The following is a 22,073-nucleotide window of genomic DNA, read 5'->3' on the forward strand; positions in this document are numbered from 1 at the left end:
TTACAATGATATATTACATGTTCTACTGTTTCTTTCTCACCACAGGACTCACACAGATCACTATCACTCCGGTTAAGAACAGTCATGCATTCAGTCCTGAGTGAAGTCTTAGCCTAGTTATTATGACCTCTTCCTATTTCTACCACAGAGAGTTCTTTTAGTATATACCAGTTTTTTTTATATAGACGCCTTCCCTTAGTGTCCATAATCCAAATTTCTTGCCATTCTTTGTGTAATATTTTTCTTAATAAAGCTTTTAAATTCTCCTTCACCTCAGGCCACACTGACATCCACTTCCTTCCTTTTTAAAGCATCTTTTGCTATCCCATCAGCGGTTTTCTTTCCAGATTTCCCTGCCCTGTACATACACACTGATACCCAGCAAAATCCTATTTCTACTCCTCTCTCCTTTTCTTTCTATATGCCATAATAACATAAGGTCCATTCCTGAAAATGGGTGCCATTTGCTTGTTGTAACTCTTACAAATTAAACTCCCTTTTTAAAAATCTTTTTTTCAACACTGAATCTAATAACACATATTTAACTATTTAAAATGTGTATTGGTCCATCTGGTCCCAACATAACTTTCATTTTTTACAAGGTTTCTAAGCAGAAGATGGTTGCATTTTTCTTCGTTCTGTTACCAAAACTCATGTGCCATTTAAAAATTAAAAAATTTTGTTTAAAAATGCTTTTCAACTAATTCCTGTTTCCCCTCAAGAAAGTGTTTATTTTAAAGAAATGGCTGGTTAAAAGTTAAAATAATTGATATTTCTGACTAATAAAATCACTATATATACACACATTTTTCCCTTTTAAAGGAAAACCAAACCTCGAGTTTATTAAAAAAAAAATCTGGTAATTTATTAAACAGCTGGATAAATGATGGACCAGACATAGTTGAAAAAAAAAATAGTGGTTCACCTTTATTATTATGATTATTATGATGATGATGATGATGATGATTATTATTATTATTATTATTTAGAAGAAAAACAACTTTTATTTCAACAACAAAGGCTTTATTTCCTTTTATGGCTTAGAAGATGAATATTTGACAATGCCAATCTGTATGAATCCATCAGAAAGAGTTAAACCAATCGGTGAAAGTTTTCACATATCCAGTTTTATCTGAAAATAGAGTGTTTACTTTATTATAGCAGTGTGTTGAATGATAAAGGCCTGTAACACTGATTTTCTGATAAGTGGTCGACTCAAGACCTCAAACAAAATTTAAAGGAACAAAACTGAACTTTGAACCAATTCACAAATCACGATGATCTATTTGATCCTTGTATGACCATCTAAACGGTCATTTTATTAAATATTATATAATCTTATTTATCTAACGGCGGGGATAGAGAGACATGGATGAAGGCAGAGAGACAGGTCTGTATGTTATTATTACACAATGCCAAGGTAATAGAACTGTAAGACATCAGATATCAAATGTGTGTGTGTGTGTGTGTGTGTGTGTGTGTGTGTGTGTGTGTTCACAAGTCAGGTTCTATCTGAAATGAGAATCTGCATGAACTCATACTTGAAGACCGTGTAGGTTACTCTTCACCTTCCCATCTCACCCACTTATAAAAGGTTTGACGGACAAACACACTGCTGAGGAAAATTCACTAATCAACCTGATCCAGATGACGAGGTGTCAGCCTTCTACGTGTTTAACTTTTTTGAGTTGTACACGTTATAAAAGAAATCATTTTTAAGCAGTTTAAAAATGTGGACGTGGAGGTTATGAAGAATAACACGAGGTAGTGTTTACATGTCTACAGTAGCCCATTTACAGCCAAAAGCACCACAAACTATCTTTATTCCTGTGCAGATGTGGACAATAAAACATCTGGGACATCAGGGACAATAATAGTCTGAGACGTGATACACACTTAAACCTGTAGAGCTGCAATACACACATTCAGATTCCAAAAAAGAAGAGATCTGTATTTTCTGACAGGAAGAAACACACATCTGCGTCATCAACCTATTCACAGGAAACGCAGCACAGTTTCACTTTCACTACAAACAGCAGTGACTGTATTCTGTACGACGTGATCTCGGATATCTGCGTGTTTTACTGATCTTCGGTCTTCACATTATTCCGAGTCGCTTCATGTGTGTGATTTAAACTCTCCTCGGAATCGGTAAGTAATCATTATTTCCTCTGAACATTAGATCATGTCCTTATCTGTCCTTATCTGCTCCGTATCGAGCCCAGGGTTACCGCACCTTCCGTTTCTTTCTTCTCATTAATCTAATGTTTCGTCTTCAGCAAATACTTTTTTCACGTCCCTGAAGTAATTGTTAGAGTTGTGCAGATCCCCCGGGGTTATACCCCTACTCTTTACTATCAGTGTCCTGGGATTTGTTGAGAAAAGTGTATCTTTATGGAACTCCGGAGCGACTTGGTGCAGCGACTCCTAGTGGAAGTGAAGATAGTAGCGCACACGCCATCCCAGTCCACACCTGCTCACTGCCAGGCGCAGCGCCATCGTGCAGTAGCCAATTCGCTTAGCTTAGTGTAGCTTAGTTTAGGATTTAAAGTAATAAAATAAATAAATAAATAAATAAATAAACACTCACTATGACTAAAATGAATAAATATGACATGATGAAAAAGTGACTAAATTAAAAGGATATTTTTTGTCAGAAGACAAAAACTATGCTATTATATTAGCATTATATCAGTGGTTTTTAAATGGTTTTAAAATGACAATAATATAGTTTATCACAATTATTTCTGGGATAACATATTGTTCAATGAAATTTGTTACCGTGACAGATCTAGAAAGTCGTTAGCTCATGCTCGGAAAGTCCCAAAAATTTGCTTGTAGAAGAACCCTGTAAATGTATTTATACACAGTACACGTATATTTTATTCGCATTAAGTATTTTTTTTACTTTAATTTCTGTCTTTAACAATATCTATGTTGTAGAATGATGGAGGGAAAGAGATCAGACTCTCCTGAACCCAGCTGTGTGTCCATGAAGAGTGACCGGTCAATGGAACCCATAACTAACTTCAGAGACAGAGACAGATCTTCTGATCCGAGGTCAGTACAGTGAGGAGATTTAGTTCTTTCCTCACCAATAAAAAACTGAAGGGACATTTACACTCAGACATACACTTCAAAAAGGAAAAGGAAGAGCTAACAGAAACTATTTATCCTGTTCAAACTCTTTTTCCCTCAAAGATAATTAATTGAGTTCATTCTTGCATGGTAAGTAAGAAGAACAAGACTGATGTGGGGGCGGGGCCCCGGAGTTAGTTAGTTGTCCTGGAGCTACTGAATGAAAATGTTTGTGTGTTAATATATGAAATGATTGGATAACCACCAAACACTGACTCAGAAGCAGTAATTAAGTCGCAAAATAACCCTGCAAATATATTTGTACACAGTACAAGTTTGTTTGTTTGTACAGTGCTGTGAAAAAATATTTGCCCCCATCCTGATTTCTTCTGCTTTTGTGTATATCTCATACTAAATAGTTTTAGATCTTCAAACGAAATACAATATAAAACAAAAGCAACCTGAGTAAACACACTATACAGTTTTAATTATTATTTTTTTATTGACACAAGAAATGTTATCCAACACCTATCACCTGTGTGAAAAACTAATTTCCCCCTTAAACATAAAATCTGGTCGCGCCGCCTTTAGCAGCAACAACTGAAACCAAACACTTCTGATACCTGGAGATCAGACTTTCACTTACTTCTAGGACTAGGACTTACTACTTCGCTTTGGATCATTATCTTGCTGAATAATCCAAATTCATAACTTTTTTGCTTCTATAAATAACATGATCATTAAAAAAAATGTATTTTGTGTTTACTCAGGTTGCCTTTGTTTTATCTTAGATTTTGTTTTAATTTCAGAAACAATTTAGTATGAGATATACACAAAAACAGGAACAAGAAATCAGGATGGGGGCAAATACTTTTTCACAGCACCGTACATCTTAACCTCATTTTATTAATGTCTGCGCCTTTCCAACATTTCAGACATGATATGGTCGGTTAGAATGCTAGGACTTGCCTTTTACTCTGTCTGTATTATTTAATTTGCTTCTTATTAGAATAAGATTAAGATTGTTTAAGAGGTTCTGAGTTAATTCAAAGTTTATATACAATCATCTGTATACATTCCATATTATATTAACATGTCCAATTCCCTTCATTTCTGTCTGTAATAATATTTGTGTTGTAGAATGATGAAGAGAAAGAGATCAGACTCACCAGAACCCAGCGGTGTGTCCATGAAGAGTGACCAGTCAATGAATATCATAACTAACTTCAGAGAGAGAGACAGCTCTCCTGATCCGAGGTCAGTACTGTGAGGAGTTTTACAGCAGTGTTCCACGTGATCAAGCTCACTGGTCTCATTATATAACTATTTATTAATTCATTCATTAAAACATTTCTCGCTAAACATGTTCGTGTCAGTGCGGAAATCCTGAAATCAGTTTATTGTGTGAAGAGGATAGTGTTAAATATCTGTCTCTGTATTTATTAGTGTGTTGTGCAGCTATGAATACATATAGTCTATATCACATCATGTGTTTTATTTCTTCACAGACCACAACAGAAGAAATCAAAACTCAGCAGAAATCAGGACTCTGATTTCAGATCAGAATTGGACCCCATATTCAAGGTGTGTGTATACGGTTTTATCCATGTGCAGCAGCATTATGGGTAATCAGACAGAATTTCAGCTGTAACTGTGGGAATAGAAAGAGACTTTTCTTCTTTTTATAAAATAAAAGCATCTCTCAGTGTGTAACATTATAATATTTAAATGTGTTCCTGTGTGTTTCTAACCAGGAGCTGGAACACAAAGTCATCACTCTAATGAAGAAAGAGCTGAAGAGGTTTAGGAAGTTCCTGAGTCCAGATTACCCAGCATGCACTGAGAGGGAGGTGGAGGATGAGGAGGATCTGCACAGTGTCAGAGACGGAGCGCTGAAGATCACACTGCACGTCCTGAAGAACATGAACCACACAGATCTCGCTAACACACTGCACAACAGTAAGAGCTCTGAGTCATGACTTTATTTTATCAACTTAAATTCTGTTCATACTTAAACACATCATATTCAATTTATCAAGATGAATTAGTCAATAATATTAATAATCTGAAATTAGTTTTAGTTTGCACTGTATATGTTTTTATTTCTAAATTTAATACATTAATCAGGAATGTACATCAATATTTAATTTATTTATTTAAAGTGATTTTGCATTAAAACATGTTATTACTTTGTTTATTAGAGTCTGTGGCCTCTGTGTATCAGACAAATCTGAAATCCAACCTGAGAGAGAAGTTTAAAAGAATTAATGAAGGAATCTCACAGCCTGGAAGTTCAGCACTTCTGAATGAGATCTACACAGAGCTCTACATCACAGAGGGTTGGAGTGGAGACATCAATAATGAACATGAGGAGAGACAGATTGGGACAGCATCCAGGAGACCAGCAGCACAGGAGAAACCCATCAAATGTAACGATCTCTTTAAAGACAAGTCCATCAGAAGTGTTCTGACTGAAGGAGTTTCTGGAATTGGAAAAACAGTCTCTGTGCAGAAGTTCATTCTGGACTGGACTGAAGGAAAAGCAAATCAGGACGTCACCTTCATGTTTCCACTTCCCTTTAGAGAGCTGAATCTGATGAAGCAGGAACATCTCAGTCTGATGGATCTTCTTCATCACTTTTTCCCTGAAATGAGAAAACTAGAATTAATAGACTCCTACAAAGTCCTGTTGATCTTTGATGGTCTGGATGAGTGTCGACTTCCTCTAAATTTCCAGAAGAATGAGAGTTTGTGGGATGTGACAGAGTCAGCCTCAGTGGATGTGCTGCTGACGAACCTCATCAAGGGGAATCTGCTTCCCTCTGCTCTCCTCTGGATAACCTCTCGACCAGGAGCAGCCAATCAGATCCCTCCTGAGTGTGTAGACCAGGTAACAGAGGTACGAGGGTTCAGTGATCCTCAGAAAGAGGAGTACTTCAGGAAGAGGATCAGTGATCAGAGCCTGGCCAATAAAATCATCTCACACATGAAGTCTTCAAGAAGCCTCCACATCATGTGCCACATCCCAGTCTTCTGCTGGATCTCAGCCACTGTTCTAGAGAGAATGTTGGGAGAAGCAGAGAGTGGAGAGATCCCCAAGACTCTGACTCAAATGTTCACACACTTCCTGATCTTTCAGATCAAACACAAGGACCAAAAGTACCATCAGAAATGTGACCCTGATCCTCAGCAGACCAGAGAGAGTATCCTGGCACTGGGAAGACTGGCTTTCCAACAGCTGGAGAAAGGAAACCTGATCTTCTATGAGGAAGACCTGAGAGAGTGTGGCATTGATGTGAGAGAAGCGTCAGTGTACTCAGGAGTGTGTACCCAAATCTTCAGAGAGGAGTTTGGGCTTCACCTGGGGAAGGTGTTCAGCTTTGTACATCTGAGTGTTCAGGAGTTTCTGGCTGCTTTATACACATTTCTCTCCTTCATCAGCAGAAATGTAACAGAACAACAAACCACTGATCTGTCTGATCTTCTCACCAAGTCAGACATGTCTGATCTCCTCAGGAGCGCAGTGGACAAGGCCTTACAGAGTGAGAACGGACACCTGGACCTGTTCCTCCGCTTCCTTCTGGGTCTCTCACTGGATTCCAATCAGACTCTCTTACGAGGCTTAATGCCACAGACAGGAAGCAGCTCTCACAGCAAACAGGAAACAGTCGAGTACATCAAGGAGAAGATCAGGGAGAATCCATCTCCAGAGAAATCCATCAATCTGTTCCACTGTCTGAATGAACTGGATGATCATTCTCTAGTGCAGGAAGTACAAACTTACATAAAAAAGGGAGGCCACCATCGTCTCAGTGGAACCAGACTCTCTACTTCTCAGTGGTCAGCTCTGGTGTTTGTGTTACTGAACTCAGATCAGGATCTGGATGAGTTTAATTTTATTAAATATTACCCAACAGAGGAATGTCTTCTGAAGCTGCTGCCAGTGGTCAAAGCCTCCAGAAAAGCTGTGTGAGTATTTTTATTTATAAATGTATTACTGCATGGTTTATTATTTTAATGTAACACTGAACAATGGTGTGGGAAGTGTGTGCGCGTGTGGGAAGTGTAGTCCTCGTTTGTTTATTCTGAAACTACATGTTTGTAGTTTGTGTTGTATTCTGAGAACTGTAGTTGCTGGTTTGACATGACAGACATGAACACACCACCTGTACTCACATCCACTCCACGCACCCAGAAATCAGAATGTATGAGCAGAGAACAATACACACCAACTTTTATTTTTATTTTATTGTCATGTTGAAATTAAACACATAAGTTTGTGTCAAAACTGAAAAATCAAAATCACTTCTTACTTGAAATGTTGAAAATTAATTTCTAGAGGTTAAAGATCAGTGCACATTAGGTTTGTAAGATCATGTGTAATATGTCTTTGTCCTAACGTGACCCACTGATTGCAGATACATATTTTATTGCAGGACTTATTTTATTTTCCTTTAAAATGGAATAGTTAAGGAATCATTCAGCCCCGTCGTTGTATAATAGTTCTGTTGACCCAAAGAACAGAAATCGTATAACATCAGAGAAATTATTTATATGTTTTTAACTTGTAGTTTAGTTGCATTATTAGTTTGTAGTGGTTTTTCAACAGTTAAGGCTCTTTGTTATGGACCAGAAGGTCGGGGGTTCAAGCCCCAGCACCGTCAAATTGTCACTGTTGGGCCCTTAATAAGGGGTGTTATATCATGGCTAACCCTGTGCTCTGACCCCAACTTCCTAACAAGTTGGGATATGTTAAGAAAAGAATTTCACTATAATGTATATGTGACAAATAAAAGCTTCTTCTAATTCTATATTTTCTCTAATAAAGTAGTAATAATAAAATAATGCAATAGTATTTTTCCCAAAACGTTGTTCTATAGCAGTAAAATGACCCTATTAAGAAGTGTCCATCAAACCAGAAATCAGAAGAATCTCTTATCCCAAACAGATCCCTTTCAAAGGGAACTCAACGTTGCGTGAGCTCCACGCTGTGAGAAGCGCCCTTGGGCGTGACCGGTATCTGAAGCTTGTGTAACATCATGCCTATGTATAGACCTGCCGTGATCAGGTGACGTGGCAATTAAGATTCACGATTCAGAACCTCGCGGATCTGCTGGGACAGCCGGTCCTGGACAAAATGGCAATAGTTTGAAATCTGTGCCATTTGTAGATTATAATTTCAGCAAAATTTGTCTGATGTAACTAATTTAAAGTTACATAAGATAGGTAGGGTAGGAGTTTGGCATGAACAGCATTACTAATCTTGAAACCTGTTTTTATTATACTATGCTGGAGTTCAATGTTTAGCTGACAATGTGCTCCATTGAGTCCATGCTATAATAATCTGGGGTGCTCTAACTGCAGATCGAGGATCCCCAACAGTGTCAAGTAAATGTGGACTTCAGTACTCCGAATTAAATAATATTATTCCAACAAAAGAACATTTACTGTAATTATATTAGATTTCTTTAGGGAAAAGCATAGTAGGATAAAAAAAAACAAAAAAAAAAACACATAGCATCCATTAAGTATTGAGAAGCACCCGTGGTGACGCGACTGAACACAAGACAACAACCTCCCATGATAATGTTAGAGTGGAATGATAGACGGTGATATTTCCCCATAACCAGAAATAGAACATTTGCTCCATTTGTTTGCCGGACCAGTCAGAGAGACTGAGGAGAAATGACACAAAGTTGAAGTTATTTTAGAAACCTAAAAGATTCTGGGCTTTTCCAGTCCTACCAAGCACAGTTTCAAAATAAAAGTCCTCCTATAATAACTGGTTTGTGTGTTTGTGATCAGTATTCTGATATTTCATCATTTCTCTTCCAGTCTGTGTGGGAAGGATCTGGCAGAGGAAAGCTGTAGAGGTCTATCTACAGTTCTCAGCTCAAACTCCTCCAGACTGAGAGAACTGAACCTGAGTCACAATTATTACCTGCAGGATTCAGGAGTGAAGCTGCTCTCTGCTGGACTGGAGAATCCACACTGTACACTGGAGAAACTGAGGTACACACACACACACACACACACACACACACACACACACACACACACAGACACTGAGGTCAGATCAACACGTTATGTATTTTCATGTTAAGTGAAATTAAACACAGAATTGATTGTCTTTATGTGACTTTTATCTCAGATAAATTATATCCAATGTACAATCTTACTTTCTCTCTACACACTCATGTACCTTCATCATGTTCACGTTAGAGCTTGTCTCCACCTCTACCTCCATCTACACCACTACCTCCACCTCTATCTACACCTCTATCTACCCCTCTATCTACCCCTCTATCTACATAATCTGATATGAGCTGAGACACGTGGATCTGTCCGAGTACAAATACACAGTCTCTATATTTATATTTTATTCTGACGTCAGAACCTTGTGTTCAGGGAAATAGTTTATTTCCCAACTGATGGAAACTCACCTCATTTATCAATCAGATATTCACATATTTCATCATTTCTCTTCCAGACTGCGGTGGTGTAATCTGACAGAGGAAAGCTGTAGAGCTCTGTCCTCAGTTCTCAGCTCAAACTCCTCCAGACTGAGAGAACTGGACCTGAGTAAGAATAACCTGCAGGATTCAGGAGTGAAGCTGCTCTCTGCTGGACTGGAGAACCCACACTGTACACTGGAGATACTGAAGTACACACACACACACACACACACACACACACACACACATACACAGTGTACTGTATATAGAGATTGTGTATGTTGTGTAGTAAAGCTGAGTGATTTACACTGTAAGTGAGATGTTTTCTCTCTGCAGGTTGTGTGAATGTAGGATTACACATGAAGGTTGTGTTGCTGTGGCTTCAGCTCTGAGGTCAAACACCTCATCACACCTGAGAGAACTGAATCTGAACTACAATAATCCAGAAGAATCAGGAGTGAAGCTGCTCTCTGATCTACTGAAGGATCCACACTGTAAACTGGAGACACTACAGTGAGTTACTGTCTCTATACACACACACACACACACACACACACGTCAGATGATCACTTTATACAATTCTGTGAAAAAGGATTTCTTCCAGGAATTCACAGAAGAGCCAAGAACAACATCAAAGGATCTACAGGTCACTCTTGCATCAATAAAGGTCACTGTTCATGACTCCACTATCAGAAAGACACTGGGGGAAAATGGCTCCATGGAAGAGTGGCGAGGTGAAAGCCAGTGCTAACCCAGAAGAACATTAAGACTCGTCTGAATGTCACCAAAACACACCTTGATGATCCTCAAACCTTTTGGGAGAATTTTCTGTGGACTGATGAGTTAAAAGTGGAACCTGTTTGGAAGACAGGAGTCCCGTTACATCTGGAGTAAACCAAACACAGAAGTCCACAAAAAGAACATCTTACCTACGGTGAAGCATGGTGGAGGCAGTGTGATGGTGTGGGGATGCTCTGCTGCTTCAGGGTCTGGACAACTTGCAGTAATTGAGGGAAACATAAATTCTGCTCTCTACCAGAAAATCCTAAAGGAGAAAGTCCGGTCTTCAGTCCGTAAGCTGAAACTCAAGCACAACTGGATTATGCAGCAAGACAATGATCCAAAGTGTAGGAGTAAGTCCTTGTCCTAGAAGTGTGTGAAAGTCTGATCTCCAGTTCTCAGAAGAGTTTGGTTGTAGTTATTGCTGCTGAAGGTGGCACAACCAGATTTTAAGGGGGCAATGAGTTTTAACTTTATGGAAGCCTTAAGCGGCCATAAAAATCCAAAAATCCAATAGGACAATATGCCATAAGGCAGCCCCAGTGCAATGGAGGAAGCATGTAGTCAATGAGGTGCAAAAGCAGGAGGAGAGGATATAAAGGAGGTGTATAAAGGCCATTTCCCAGGGTAAGCAGGGAGAGTGGATGAGATGGGAGAGTGTGGAACAACGCAAGATTGGCTAGCAAGACCTATGGTCAATGGAACAGAGCAGGATCAGTTTCCTTATAAGGTCAACGTATGATGTTCTCCCATCACCACAGAATCTAAAGCTTTGGGTAGGAGAGGATCCCTCATGTGGTTTGTGTTCATCCCCTGCAACATTAAGGCACATTTTGACAGGATGCAAGGCGACTCTTAGCCAAGGATAGTTTACTTGGCGCGATGACCAGGTGCTGCGATGTTTGGCCTTAGCACTGGAAGACAAACATAACATGACCAATAAGTTGCCACCTGTTCCATCAAAACATTACACATAAAAGACAATATTCCTCTGCCCAGAAGAGCAACCACCAAGAAAAGGTATTAAAACCAATCCTCGCCCAGGACAACTGGAAGCTGCTTGAGATGGGAAAATGCTGGCAGATGTTGATCAACGGCTTATTTTTCCACCTGAGATTGCCACCACAAACCTTCGACCAGATATTTTCTTGTGGCCTGGGTCAGCACGCTTGGTTCACCTGGTAGAGTTAACAGTGCCATGGGAGGAAGCTGTAGATGAGGCGTATGAGAGGAAGAAACTGCGGTATGCTGAACTAGCCACTGAAGCGGAACAGCGAGGATGGAGAGTCTGGGTTTACCCAGTGGAAGTGGGATGTCGAGGATTTGTGGCACACTCTACAACCCGGTTTCCTAGAGATGTCGGATTCAATGGCCAAGAGTTGCATCGCACAGTGAAGAACTTATCTGAAGCAGCAGAGAGGAGCAGCAACTGGCTGTGGTTGAGACGGAAAGATTCTGGCTGGGGAGCTCAAGCACAATAGAAAGAAAAAAAGGCGAAGGTACAGGAAAGTAAGCTGGGCTGAGTTGAGTGGGGGACGGAGGGGGTAATGCTGGGAGACCAGAATCACCGTCAAGCTCCCTTGAGGTGTCGTGAGCTAGTCGACGAAACACCAAGGATGGAAGGTGCCCACTTGAAGACCCCAGAGATGTACCCTGCTTAGCTCAATCCAGACGGTTGTCATGCTGATGCGCTGGGGAGACTATGGTTGATCCCCGGAGCCAGCATTGCAGCCGTTGTGTGTGCTGATGTGCTAGGGAGGAAAATAAGCTGATCCCTGGAGCCAGCATTACACTTCAGCCATCAACACCAGACAGGAGGATATCATTATATGGAAAGAATGGATGGAGACACATATGGATCACATTAGTTTACTGTGAAGCTATGTCTTAGTTGGTGCTTATCTTGGCAAGAGCCAAGTTAGCCGTCCTAAATTCAGCATGAAGTTAACATCTACTCTCATGTAATGGAAATCAGTTGATTGAAAACACTTGAATGACTTGAACATTCTGTATTTCTTTGTATACTGAATTGAAAAACCCAGCAGCCTTCATCATGTTTTTGTTTGAAAATTGGTCTCTTACATAATATGCTACTTTCTTTACTGACATACAAACATTTTTCTGTAACATTCCATTTTGGGCTGGAAAACTAATGTTCAGAAATGTAAAATGTTTTTGTACTGATTCGATAATGTACAAATCATAAAATAAAAAAAATTATAACTATAAGTGTGTACTAAAAAACAGGGTGCCTAAACTTTTGCACAGTACCGTACATGTATAACTTCAATTACTGATTTTATTTTCCCAACAATTTACATTTAACCCATTTACATTTACACACAATACAAACATGTTTATTCCACTCACCCAATCATCTGTAGTGGACATTGATTCCCCAACTGATGGAAACTCACCTCATTTATCAATCAGATATTCACATATTTCATCATTTCTCTTCCAGGCTGTGTGACTGTAATCTGACAGAGGAAAGCTGTAGAGCTCTGTCCTCAGTTCTCACCTCAAACTCCTCCAGACTGAGAGAACTGAACCTGAGTAACAATAACCTGCAGGATTCAGGAGTGAAGATGCTCTCTGCTGGACTGGAGAATCCACACTGTACACTGGAGATACTGAGGTACACACACACACACACACACACACAGTGTATTGTATATAAAGACTACGTATGTTGTGTAGTAATGATGAGTGATTTACGCTGTAAGTGAGATGTTTTCTCTCTGCAGGTTGTCTTACTGCGGTATTACAGATGAAGGTTGTGTTGCTGTGGCTTCAGCTCTGAGGTCAAACACCTCATCACACCTGAGAGAACTGAATCTGTACTACAATAATCCAGGAGAATCAGGAGTGAAGCTGCTCTCTGATCTACTGAAGGATCCACACTGTACACTGAAGAAACTACAGTGAGTTACTGTCTACACACACACACACACACACACACACACACACACACACACACCTCAGACCCTAATCCTAATCTTACCTTCAGTTACCAAAAGCCAACATTGAGCTCTTTTATATATTTAAATAAAAATGATTTTAAATAAAGATATTCGACCCTGTCATTCTGAGAATATTTAATTCTTTTGGTCCTCAAAACACTGTTCATTATTCTATTAAATATTTAACATTGTTTTGTGATGTTTGTGTATGTGTGTATAGTGTGTGTATAGTGTGTGTATAGACTCTGATGATGGATGGTGTTTAACGTTGTCATTCTGTCCTGTTCTCTGTCTTACAGCATTAATAGCAGAATCATTCACATTCAGATGCAGAAGCTCCACAGCAATAACCGTAACTGAACACATCCTTTATCCACTCAGCTCCACCTCACTTCAGGCTGGAATAATAATAATAATAATAATAATAATAACAATGATAATAATAAATCTCCGGTTCTCAGGTCACAACATGCCATGTATATGAGTAGAAGTAATCTGACATTATAACACAGAAAAGAAAATGCATTGTAAATAATAATCATGTAGACACTCTGCATACTGAAGATCTTTACATCATTTTAAAAACAGAATCGAAAACCTTCTTGTACATTTACTGTAAAGTCGTTGCATACAATTTTATACACATGTTGATATTTATCTTCTCTGTATCTTGTTCTTACACGGACCTGAAACTCGGTACTCTCTGTATTTACTGTGTTTCAGAAATTTCTAACTGAAATAAAATAAAGGAACTATTGTAAAAATACAGTTTCATGGTTAATAACATTGGTGTGTGTTTGTTATGTAATGATCCAGTGTGTTTGGTAGAATGGAACAAGGAGGTCACTCCATGCAGGCTTTGAACCCTAATCTCCAGGGATTGGAGGTGAGATCTCATCCCAGTGATCCTCCTCCAGAGACATGGATGGACCCAAGTGCAGAGCAAGCCAAAGTCTGGAGGATAAACTAAGAGTTCAGTCCTAGACTCAAGAGTAGACTGGAGAACTTAGCAAGAGGATATTTATGGCGCTCAGCAGCTGAGAACTGAACACCACCACGTAGACATTCTGAGTCCACACAGAACACTGAGTGAGTGCAGAGCTCTCCTTAAACAGACCCAGGTACAGGTGGAGCTGATTATCACTGATTATAATTAATACTGTGCTCTCTGGCTCCCTCTAGTGATGGCCCAAGGTCGAGCCGGCTGCCCCCTACAGGAGAAATAACAGATTCATGCGTATGAGTGAATTTACAACTTAAAGTAAAAGTCTACACTGAATAATTCTTACATTATTGAGCAGTATGTAAGACATCTGTCTGTCATACACCTGTCTGTCTCTCACACCTGTTCTAACCACCTCACTAAAATCCAGGTCAGATTCCCCCCCTACTTTTTGTGCCCCATGATCATATTTACTTATTCAACATCATGACTCGTGTGTGATATACGTATATAAAAAATTTTACCTCACAAATTGATTAAAAATAGAAGTAAATGTTATATTCCCTCTTGCTGGAGCAGGTTATTTACATCTATAGCACAGCAGTGTCGAATTCTCGAATCTGATCTGTCAGAATGTACTGATTAATCTTCTGTAACAGCACACCTTGTTGTGTTGTGTTCATCAATCATACTTATAAATAACACATCCTCATGCATATAATCAAACACACACACACACACACACACACACACACACACACACACACACACACGTGAAAACAATTTAAAAAAACTATTTCTGTTAGTTTTCATCAGAGTTTCCAGTGAGACTGTATGAGGCCACTTCTCAGTACCTGAGCTGGGTGTCATTATGGTCCAGTCTGCATTAGGAAGAAAAACTCACTTATATCTAATTACACACAATAACAGTGGTCATAATGAACGTTAGATGTCTATACAGTTGTTTATAACACAACGTCACTTTGTTGGTTTCGTTTTTCACATTTGTGAGATTTTGTTCAGATTAATTCTATCATTTCTTTGAGTTTGCTGTCACAGTTGTTTTCAGCATGGTTACACACGTGTGAATTGTCCTCTGGATATGATGGTTCACTGAGAAATGTCATTTCACACGTGATTAGCTGATATACCTCACGCCTCAGGAAGTGGATCAGTGTTCATCCAAGTGACATACACACATGAGTGTGTGGATTAGTAAAAGACCTCTTTGAACCATGGGGGTCTCCTGAGTCCAGCAATGGAAGTGAGGAAGAACTACAAGACTAGACTTTCAAACATCTCGGATGAGTATCAGTGATTAGCTTCCATGACCTACGAGGTTGTAGAAGAGCCTACATCTGGTTTGACTGAAAATCAAAAGCTGCACAAATCCTGTATTTATGACAAGCTTTAGTGGATGTCCAATGCTGTACGTGTCCTGTGGACTTTAGAAAAAAATCATTATAATATTTATTCCTCCTGCAGTTAATAACCTTACTGTGCGTTCCAGGGCCGGAGTGGGACTCATTTCCAGCCCTGGAGTTTCATGCTTTAGACCGGCCCACTTTAGTTCACGACTGACTATATTAAAATATAGTGTTAACATGCTGTTGGAGGCAAATGTCATATCTACTCAAGAGTACAATCAACTCCAGGACGTTACCATGATTAACAGAAATGTTTTCTAAGCTATAACCTGCCTCTTCTTCATCTCCTCTGCAGTTAAGGCCACATTAACCTATGACTTTAACAACGTCCACCATGCGCTCCATCACCTGGCGTTTCTTTTTCACTTGCTCACCACGTAATGACATTTGGTTGCCAGTCAACAGGCTTTTTACATCTGCCTTTTGTATTTTCAGAAAGTAAGCATCTGCACTATCTCTGTGTGTCTTACATTTTTCGTGTTCCACTATCCTTTGGTGAAAGTGTTTCCAGTCATTCATGCCTCCCTTTATGAAAGGGCCATCACTTACCAACGGTGCAAATGCCAAACAAACAGAACAGTACAGAGATTGTTTTTTTTCACAGTAAGTCTTCATCCATGTGGTTTGTTCCATGTTTGCTATTGAAAACCTTTGGTATAGGAACATTTGGGGTTTGTTGAGGATGATAAGAAAAAAATGTATGTATATCTTGTGACTGAGGTCGAGCAAAGTGATCAAAACTATCAATAGAATCATCTTCATCGCCTTGTTCCTAGCTTGTGGTTCTGGGTTGTGCTGCTGAATTCTTGCCTCTGTTATCAGTCCCTGAGTAGACTCTGCTCTCCCTTTCACACGTCCTTCTGTATCCCTAGACTCGAGTGCACCTTAATCACAATAAAAAGCATTCTGTAAGCTTTAACATATTTGACATGGAAAGCACGTTTTAATTTAAACTACTAAAATGTCCAAATGGTAAAATATACAGGCTTATTTCATATGACTTTTATCCTATTCCCTTTCAATCATGGGCTTTGTATATTTAGACTACTATCTTTTGATAAAAAACATAATGGGTCACTAACACTTGGGCATAGAAAGTTGTTATAGGCGTATATTTTGTAACTAATGTGATCATGTTTGCTTATTCACACACTGTGGTACCACCGCTTACCTGTGTCTTCCACACTGAGAGCATCAATCTCCTGCATAGACCTACACCTGGGTCCTGGCTCTGATTCTGACACTCAATCAAATTTTACAAACTGTCATATTTCTCAGCACAAATCTCCCCACTTTTATTTATTTATTTATTTATTTTTTTTACAAATCCTTCTCATCAAGTCAAGTCAGTTTCACTAATGTAGTGCTGAATCATCTGGTATCGTTCATTATCTCAGGGCATGTTTTATTGAGCAGGTGTAACCTACACCATACTCTTCATTAATATCAATTCTTCTAATTCTTATATTCACTCCATGAGCAATAGAGTCTGCTGAAGAGCTACAGGAAAAAGTTTGATACAGAAACATGAACGGTGGTTTGCAGACAACGTTGTTTTGCACGGCTGCTAGCTTCTTGCACTGCTCCTAACTAGCTTAACGTTAGTTTACCGGTCGTCTCATCGTGCTCATCTGGTGTGCTGGTGAAAAAGCTGCTCAGTTTTGTACATTTGGCATCAGTTTGAAGAGCTTTCTTTTTTTAATCTTGCCTATTCAGCACCGCCTTTACGCTTTCTATTACCGATTTTAGCCTTTATCCTGCATCGACAACAAGCACCACTGACTGGAGTTTACAAGTTACGTTTCTTTTTTTAGCAAGGTGCCGCTGTCGGGGGAGTCAAAAGATAATGACGTCATCATTAAACTACAGGCTGCACTCTTCGAGTGGGTTGTGTAAAATAATAAATAAAAAGAGTGGGGCTGTGGTAAAATAGTGCAGGCAACCTAGGGACATTATCCATATTTCAACCCAGTGCCATGACAACACCGGCCCTCGTGGCCCAAAAAACACACCGGCCCACCAGGAATTCTCAGGGTGCTCCCGATTAACCAGTCCGGGCCTGGTCAGTTCTCTTTCCGCTTTCACACTGCTGTATGATTCAGTTATTCACTCAGTTTCCTGATTAATTTAACAGTGCTTCATTACGTTTTTATCTTCTATTCTTAGGCTTGTAATGAGTGCTCATGTAATGTTAGAGCCCTTAAAGCTTCACCACCTACTTTTGGCTGTATTTCATATAAATATTCTTCTTCTTCTTCTTCTATTTGTTTTAAGGGTGGTTGGCAAACCAGTTAAAGGTGCATTACCGCCACCTACTGGACTGGAGTGTGGGCAGTAAATTGGCAGAAAATTAAAATAAAATGGGAAATAATAATAATAATAAAAATAATAATAATAATAATAATAATAATAATAATAATAATAATAAAACAATACTACATAAATAAAAGACAATAAAGAGATAAATAACTATATACTAGATATTCCTACTAGATTACTAAAGTCTCTCACTTATCCCAGTATTTTTAGATAGTTTATTAGGGGGCGGTGCATTTCCCCAGATATTTTCCCCAGCAAGTTCTCTAGTGTCATGTTCTGTTTTCCAATCTGCATCTCTAGCTCAGTTCTTTCCTCCTCATATCTTTTGCAGTCTAACAGAATGTGTTTTACCGTCTCTTGCACTGCAGTGTGTGTAGAGTCCAGTGGGGTGTTTTCCTATTCTGTTTAATGCTAGATTTAAGCTAGCATGACCTTCTGCCCCGTCTCACACTCATGCCTACTTGTTTTTGTGTATTATATTGGTATCGTCCAGTGTCTATGATGACCTTATAACCACCAGGGGGTGGGATTTTAACACCTGGATAGTCCTCCATGTTGATCCTAACAGAATAAAGTGAAAGGTGATGTACAAGTTGAGAAATGTCAGGGGGTCCATGTGTCAGATAAACAGGTGATATGATAATCTGATCTGCTGCCTGATCCCCAGAGTACCATAAAATACACAATGCTGCAATATCAACACACTGATTCACAAAAGTACATTTTATAACTTGATTTTATAACAGAACCCTGATTTAGCTACAAGGTCACTCCTGCATCATTTGTCCTCCAGCATATGCAGGGTGAGATTATCACAACATTCAACTGATGTACAGCCTTTGGCTGGAGGAGAGCGGAGTACTTTGAATAATAATGAACTAAAACCCATATTATACATTACGCTCTGTTTAATTCAGTGATATCTACTACTACTACTACTAATAATAATAATAAAAACAACAACAACAACAACAATAATAATAATAATAATAATGGGATATTATTACATGGTGTTTTTCACAATTGATTTCTGTTGCATAAGGGACATGGGTATTGTTGATAAAAATGAAGTCTGCTGTTGGTCTGAGGTGTGAACTGGATAAACTACAGAACTAAACATCACACACCAGGTCTTTAACTTCATTCTCTGAGATCTGAGCTGCTCCTAAAGCCACGTTTCACTGCTTCAGTGTCCTGGTTTCTGAGCTTTACACCAAACGACCCTGTGTTTCCATTCTTCCTGTACATTCTATCAGATACACATCCACTGTTCTTATTTCTTTCTCTTCACTGACTGTCACATTTATTCTTTTATTACTTCCTATTTTCTGAACTTATTGTTCATGTTCTTAATTTGGTCCTCACTTAAGTTTGTATTTTTGTCCTTCTTGTTAGTGACTGTCCCACTGCAGCTCTCATATTTCAGGTTAAACTTCACTAAAATTACTTTCACTTTTCTGTAAATATTATGAGAATGAACTTCCCTAAACACCGAATCCTGCTTCTGTCCTTCAGACTGGACTGGCTTTGTTTGTAGTCGTCGTCGTGTGTGTGTGTGTGTGTGTCCACCAAACCAGACAGATGAGGAAGGGAAACACAGCAGCTGTGTTTTGTGTCGAGGGGAAATAACTTTAAACTTTAAGACTTTTCAGGAGTAAAAACACAGTGAGTATCTAAATCTAAAGCTTTAACAAAACACGCTGAAAGTTCTGGAACAGAAAGAATAATTCTTTTGGGTTTTTGCTAAACACTGAAGACGTTTGGGTTTCAGATCAAAAGATGTAGATGAGATGATAGATCAGAATTTCAGTTTTCATTTAATGATATTTACATCTAGATGTGTGAGCAAAAGTATAGGAACATACATAAAGTAAATTAGAAAAACAAAATAATTGACCTTGCTGTTCCAATACTTTCGGAGGGGACTGTATACACACTGAATTTACATCAGATGAAAAACTGCTATTTGAGTTTTTACTGAAGTTATAAAGTTTTAATGACGTGTCCCTGTAAGTGAACTCTCCAGGGTTTGATTTAACACACATGTTGGATCAATATGACCAAACACTACTAGACATCAGATCATCGCTCAAAACAGACTTTGAGTGCGTTTCGTCCCTTCACTGTGCATCTGCCTCTTATTTTACAGTCGCAAACGTCCAGTGGCTGGTCAAGAACATGGACGAATTTAACGCTCGGAATAACTAAACACACAGTAACACAAAGTAATTCTATGTAACTTTATCATATTTATTTATATGGGAAGATAAACTTGACATACAATAAAAGTGTCACAGTACTGAGATAAAGTATATTAATAATGTAATATGAGGGTTGAGGAGGCATCACACACCTCTTAATTTATATATCTCACCATTCTCTTTTCCTGATTCAGTCCCTCCTTGTTTCTGACCCCTCCTCTATCATATCATTTTACTGACAGAACCTGTTAATAATGACTTTATTTATCATTTAAATTGTCTATATTTATCTATTTATTCTTTTTAAAAAATCTGTTTCTATCTATTATTTTCTAGCTAGTTATCTATATTTACATTTATCTTGCTCGCTGTTTGGATACAGTTTCAAACCAGCAAAACGTCTGGTTTACGTATGTAACTCTGTTCCCTGAGAAGGGAATGAGACGTTGCATGAGCTCCATGCTGTAGGAAGTGCACTCATGCGTGACTGGCATCTGAAGCTTGTGTAACATCATGCCTATTTATAGGCCTGCTTTGAGCAGGTGACGTGGCAATTAAGCGCGTTGTGTGATATATAACAGCACCTGTGAACCGCACCGTCAACCTCATCATCTGAAGTGAAGACACAATTCACAGGCCTGCCCCAGTATGACAAAGGAATTGGGTAACCCAGACGTTCCCTTTCAAAGAGAACTCCACATTGCGTTAGCTTCATGCTGTGGGAACGAGAATACCCACTCCATCATACTGAGGGTATGGCCCTGTTCAAAAAAATACAAGCCCGACAGTCACTGCGAAAACATCCACTTCTGCTTGGCCGAACCATATGGACTCCAGCACTTGTGGATGGAGCCTCCAAGCCCCTGCCTTGACAGGATGTCTGCCCCCACATTCCGGCTGTCCGGAATGTACATTGCACTCAATTCAATTCAATCCAATTTTATTTGCATAGCACTTTTTACAATGGTCATTCGTATAGCATTCAACAAGCAGAACTAATGTCTGAGTGTTTGAACAACCTGTTAGCAGGCCCCTAAATTCAGTTGAATTCAATTAAATTTTATTTGTATAGCACTTTTAACATTGAACATTGTCTCAAAGCAGCTTTATAGAAATATATAAACACAGGATACAGATTTTTAGTGTGTGGATTAATCCCAATTGAGCAAGCCGGTGGCGACGGTGGCAAGGAAAAAGTCCCTAAGTTGTTATGAGGAAGAAACCTTGAGAGGAACCAGACTCAGAAGGGAACTCATCCTCATCTGGGTAACAACAGATAGTGTAAAAGCAAAGGAAAGTTCATTATGGTTTTTATATGAAGTCTGTTTTTTTAACTAGTCCACTGTTCAAAGGAGACCTGAGTGCAAAACTGCATATGGTGATTGCAGTCCCAGGGCCATAGTAGCAACCGTAGTCCCAGTAACCACAGTGAGTATGTCCATGTGGAATTGGAGTAGATGAGAGCTCCATCCAGAGGTTGGGCATCTGAACGGATCAGGTAGGTCCGGAGAGCAGAAAGGATCAGGATCACTAGCACCTCCATAAAATCATGTGTCGCTCGACAGAAGGAGAGAGGGAGAGGGAGGTAAAGAGACGGAGAGATTATTAGGTATACTTACTATCCTGTAATGGATAAGACTGTGTACTTTGCGTAAAAGAAAGTCTATTCATGGTAAGCTTGAGAAAACACATACATTTTCAGCCTGGACTTAAACACTGAGACCTGAACACTAATTGGAAGGTTGTTCCATAACTGTGGGGCTTTGTAAGAAAAAGCTCTTCCCCTTGCTTTAGCCTTCGCTATTCGAGGTACAGCCTGCATCTTTTGATCTAAGTAGGCGTGGCAGATCATAGAAAACCAAAAGTTCGCTGTTTTACCATTAACTTCTATTAACTTTTAGTTCTGT

At 39.1% G+C, this 22,073-nt stretch overlaps 1 protein-coding gene across 2 annotated transcripts; it reads left to right on the forward strand.

The window, feature by feature from the left end:
* Positions 1 to 1,714: 1,714 nt before the first annotated feature.
* On the forward strand, positions 1,715 to 13,722 carry LOC128618139 (NACHT, LRR and PYD domains-containing protein 12-like). Of its 2 annotated transcripts, XM_053641635.1 has the most exons (12): positions 1,717 to 2,151; positions 2,944 to 3,060; positions 4,219 to 4,335; positions 4,587 to 4,662; positions 4,833 to 5,037; positions 5,280 to 7,047; positions 8,914 to 9,090; positions 9,569 to 9,742; positions 9,870 to 10,046; positions 12,778 to 12,951; positions 13,061 to 13,237; positions 13,576 to 13,722. In XM_053641635.1, exons 2-12 carry the CDS (start codon positions 2,945 to 2,947, stop codon positions 13,634 to 13,636), a joined length of 3,222 nt encoding a protein of 1,073 aa, XP_053497610.1. In that variant the 5' UTR covers positions 1,717 to 2,151; position 2,944; the 3' UTR covers positions 13,637 to 13,722. The 2 variants fall into 2 exon arrangements, with proteins under 2 accessions (XP_053497695.1, XP_053497610.1); XM_053641720.1 differs by lacking the exons at positions 12,778 to 12,951; positions 13,061 to 13,237 and having other exon boundaries at positions 1,715 to 2,151.
* Positions 13,723 to 22,073: the final 8,351 nt, after the last annotated feature.

Source organism: Ictalurus furcatus, chromosome 1, assembly GCF_023375685.1.
Source record: "Ictalurus furcatus strain D&B chromosome 1, Billie_1.0, whole genome shotgun sequence".
NCBI lineage: Eukaryota > Metazoa > Chordata > Actinopteri > Siluriformes > Ictaluridae > Ictalurus > Ictalurus furcatus.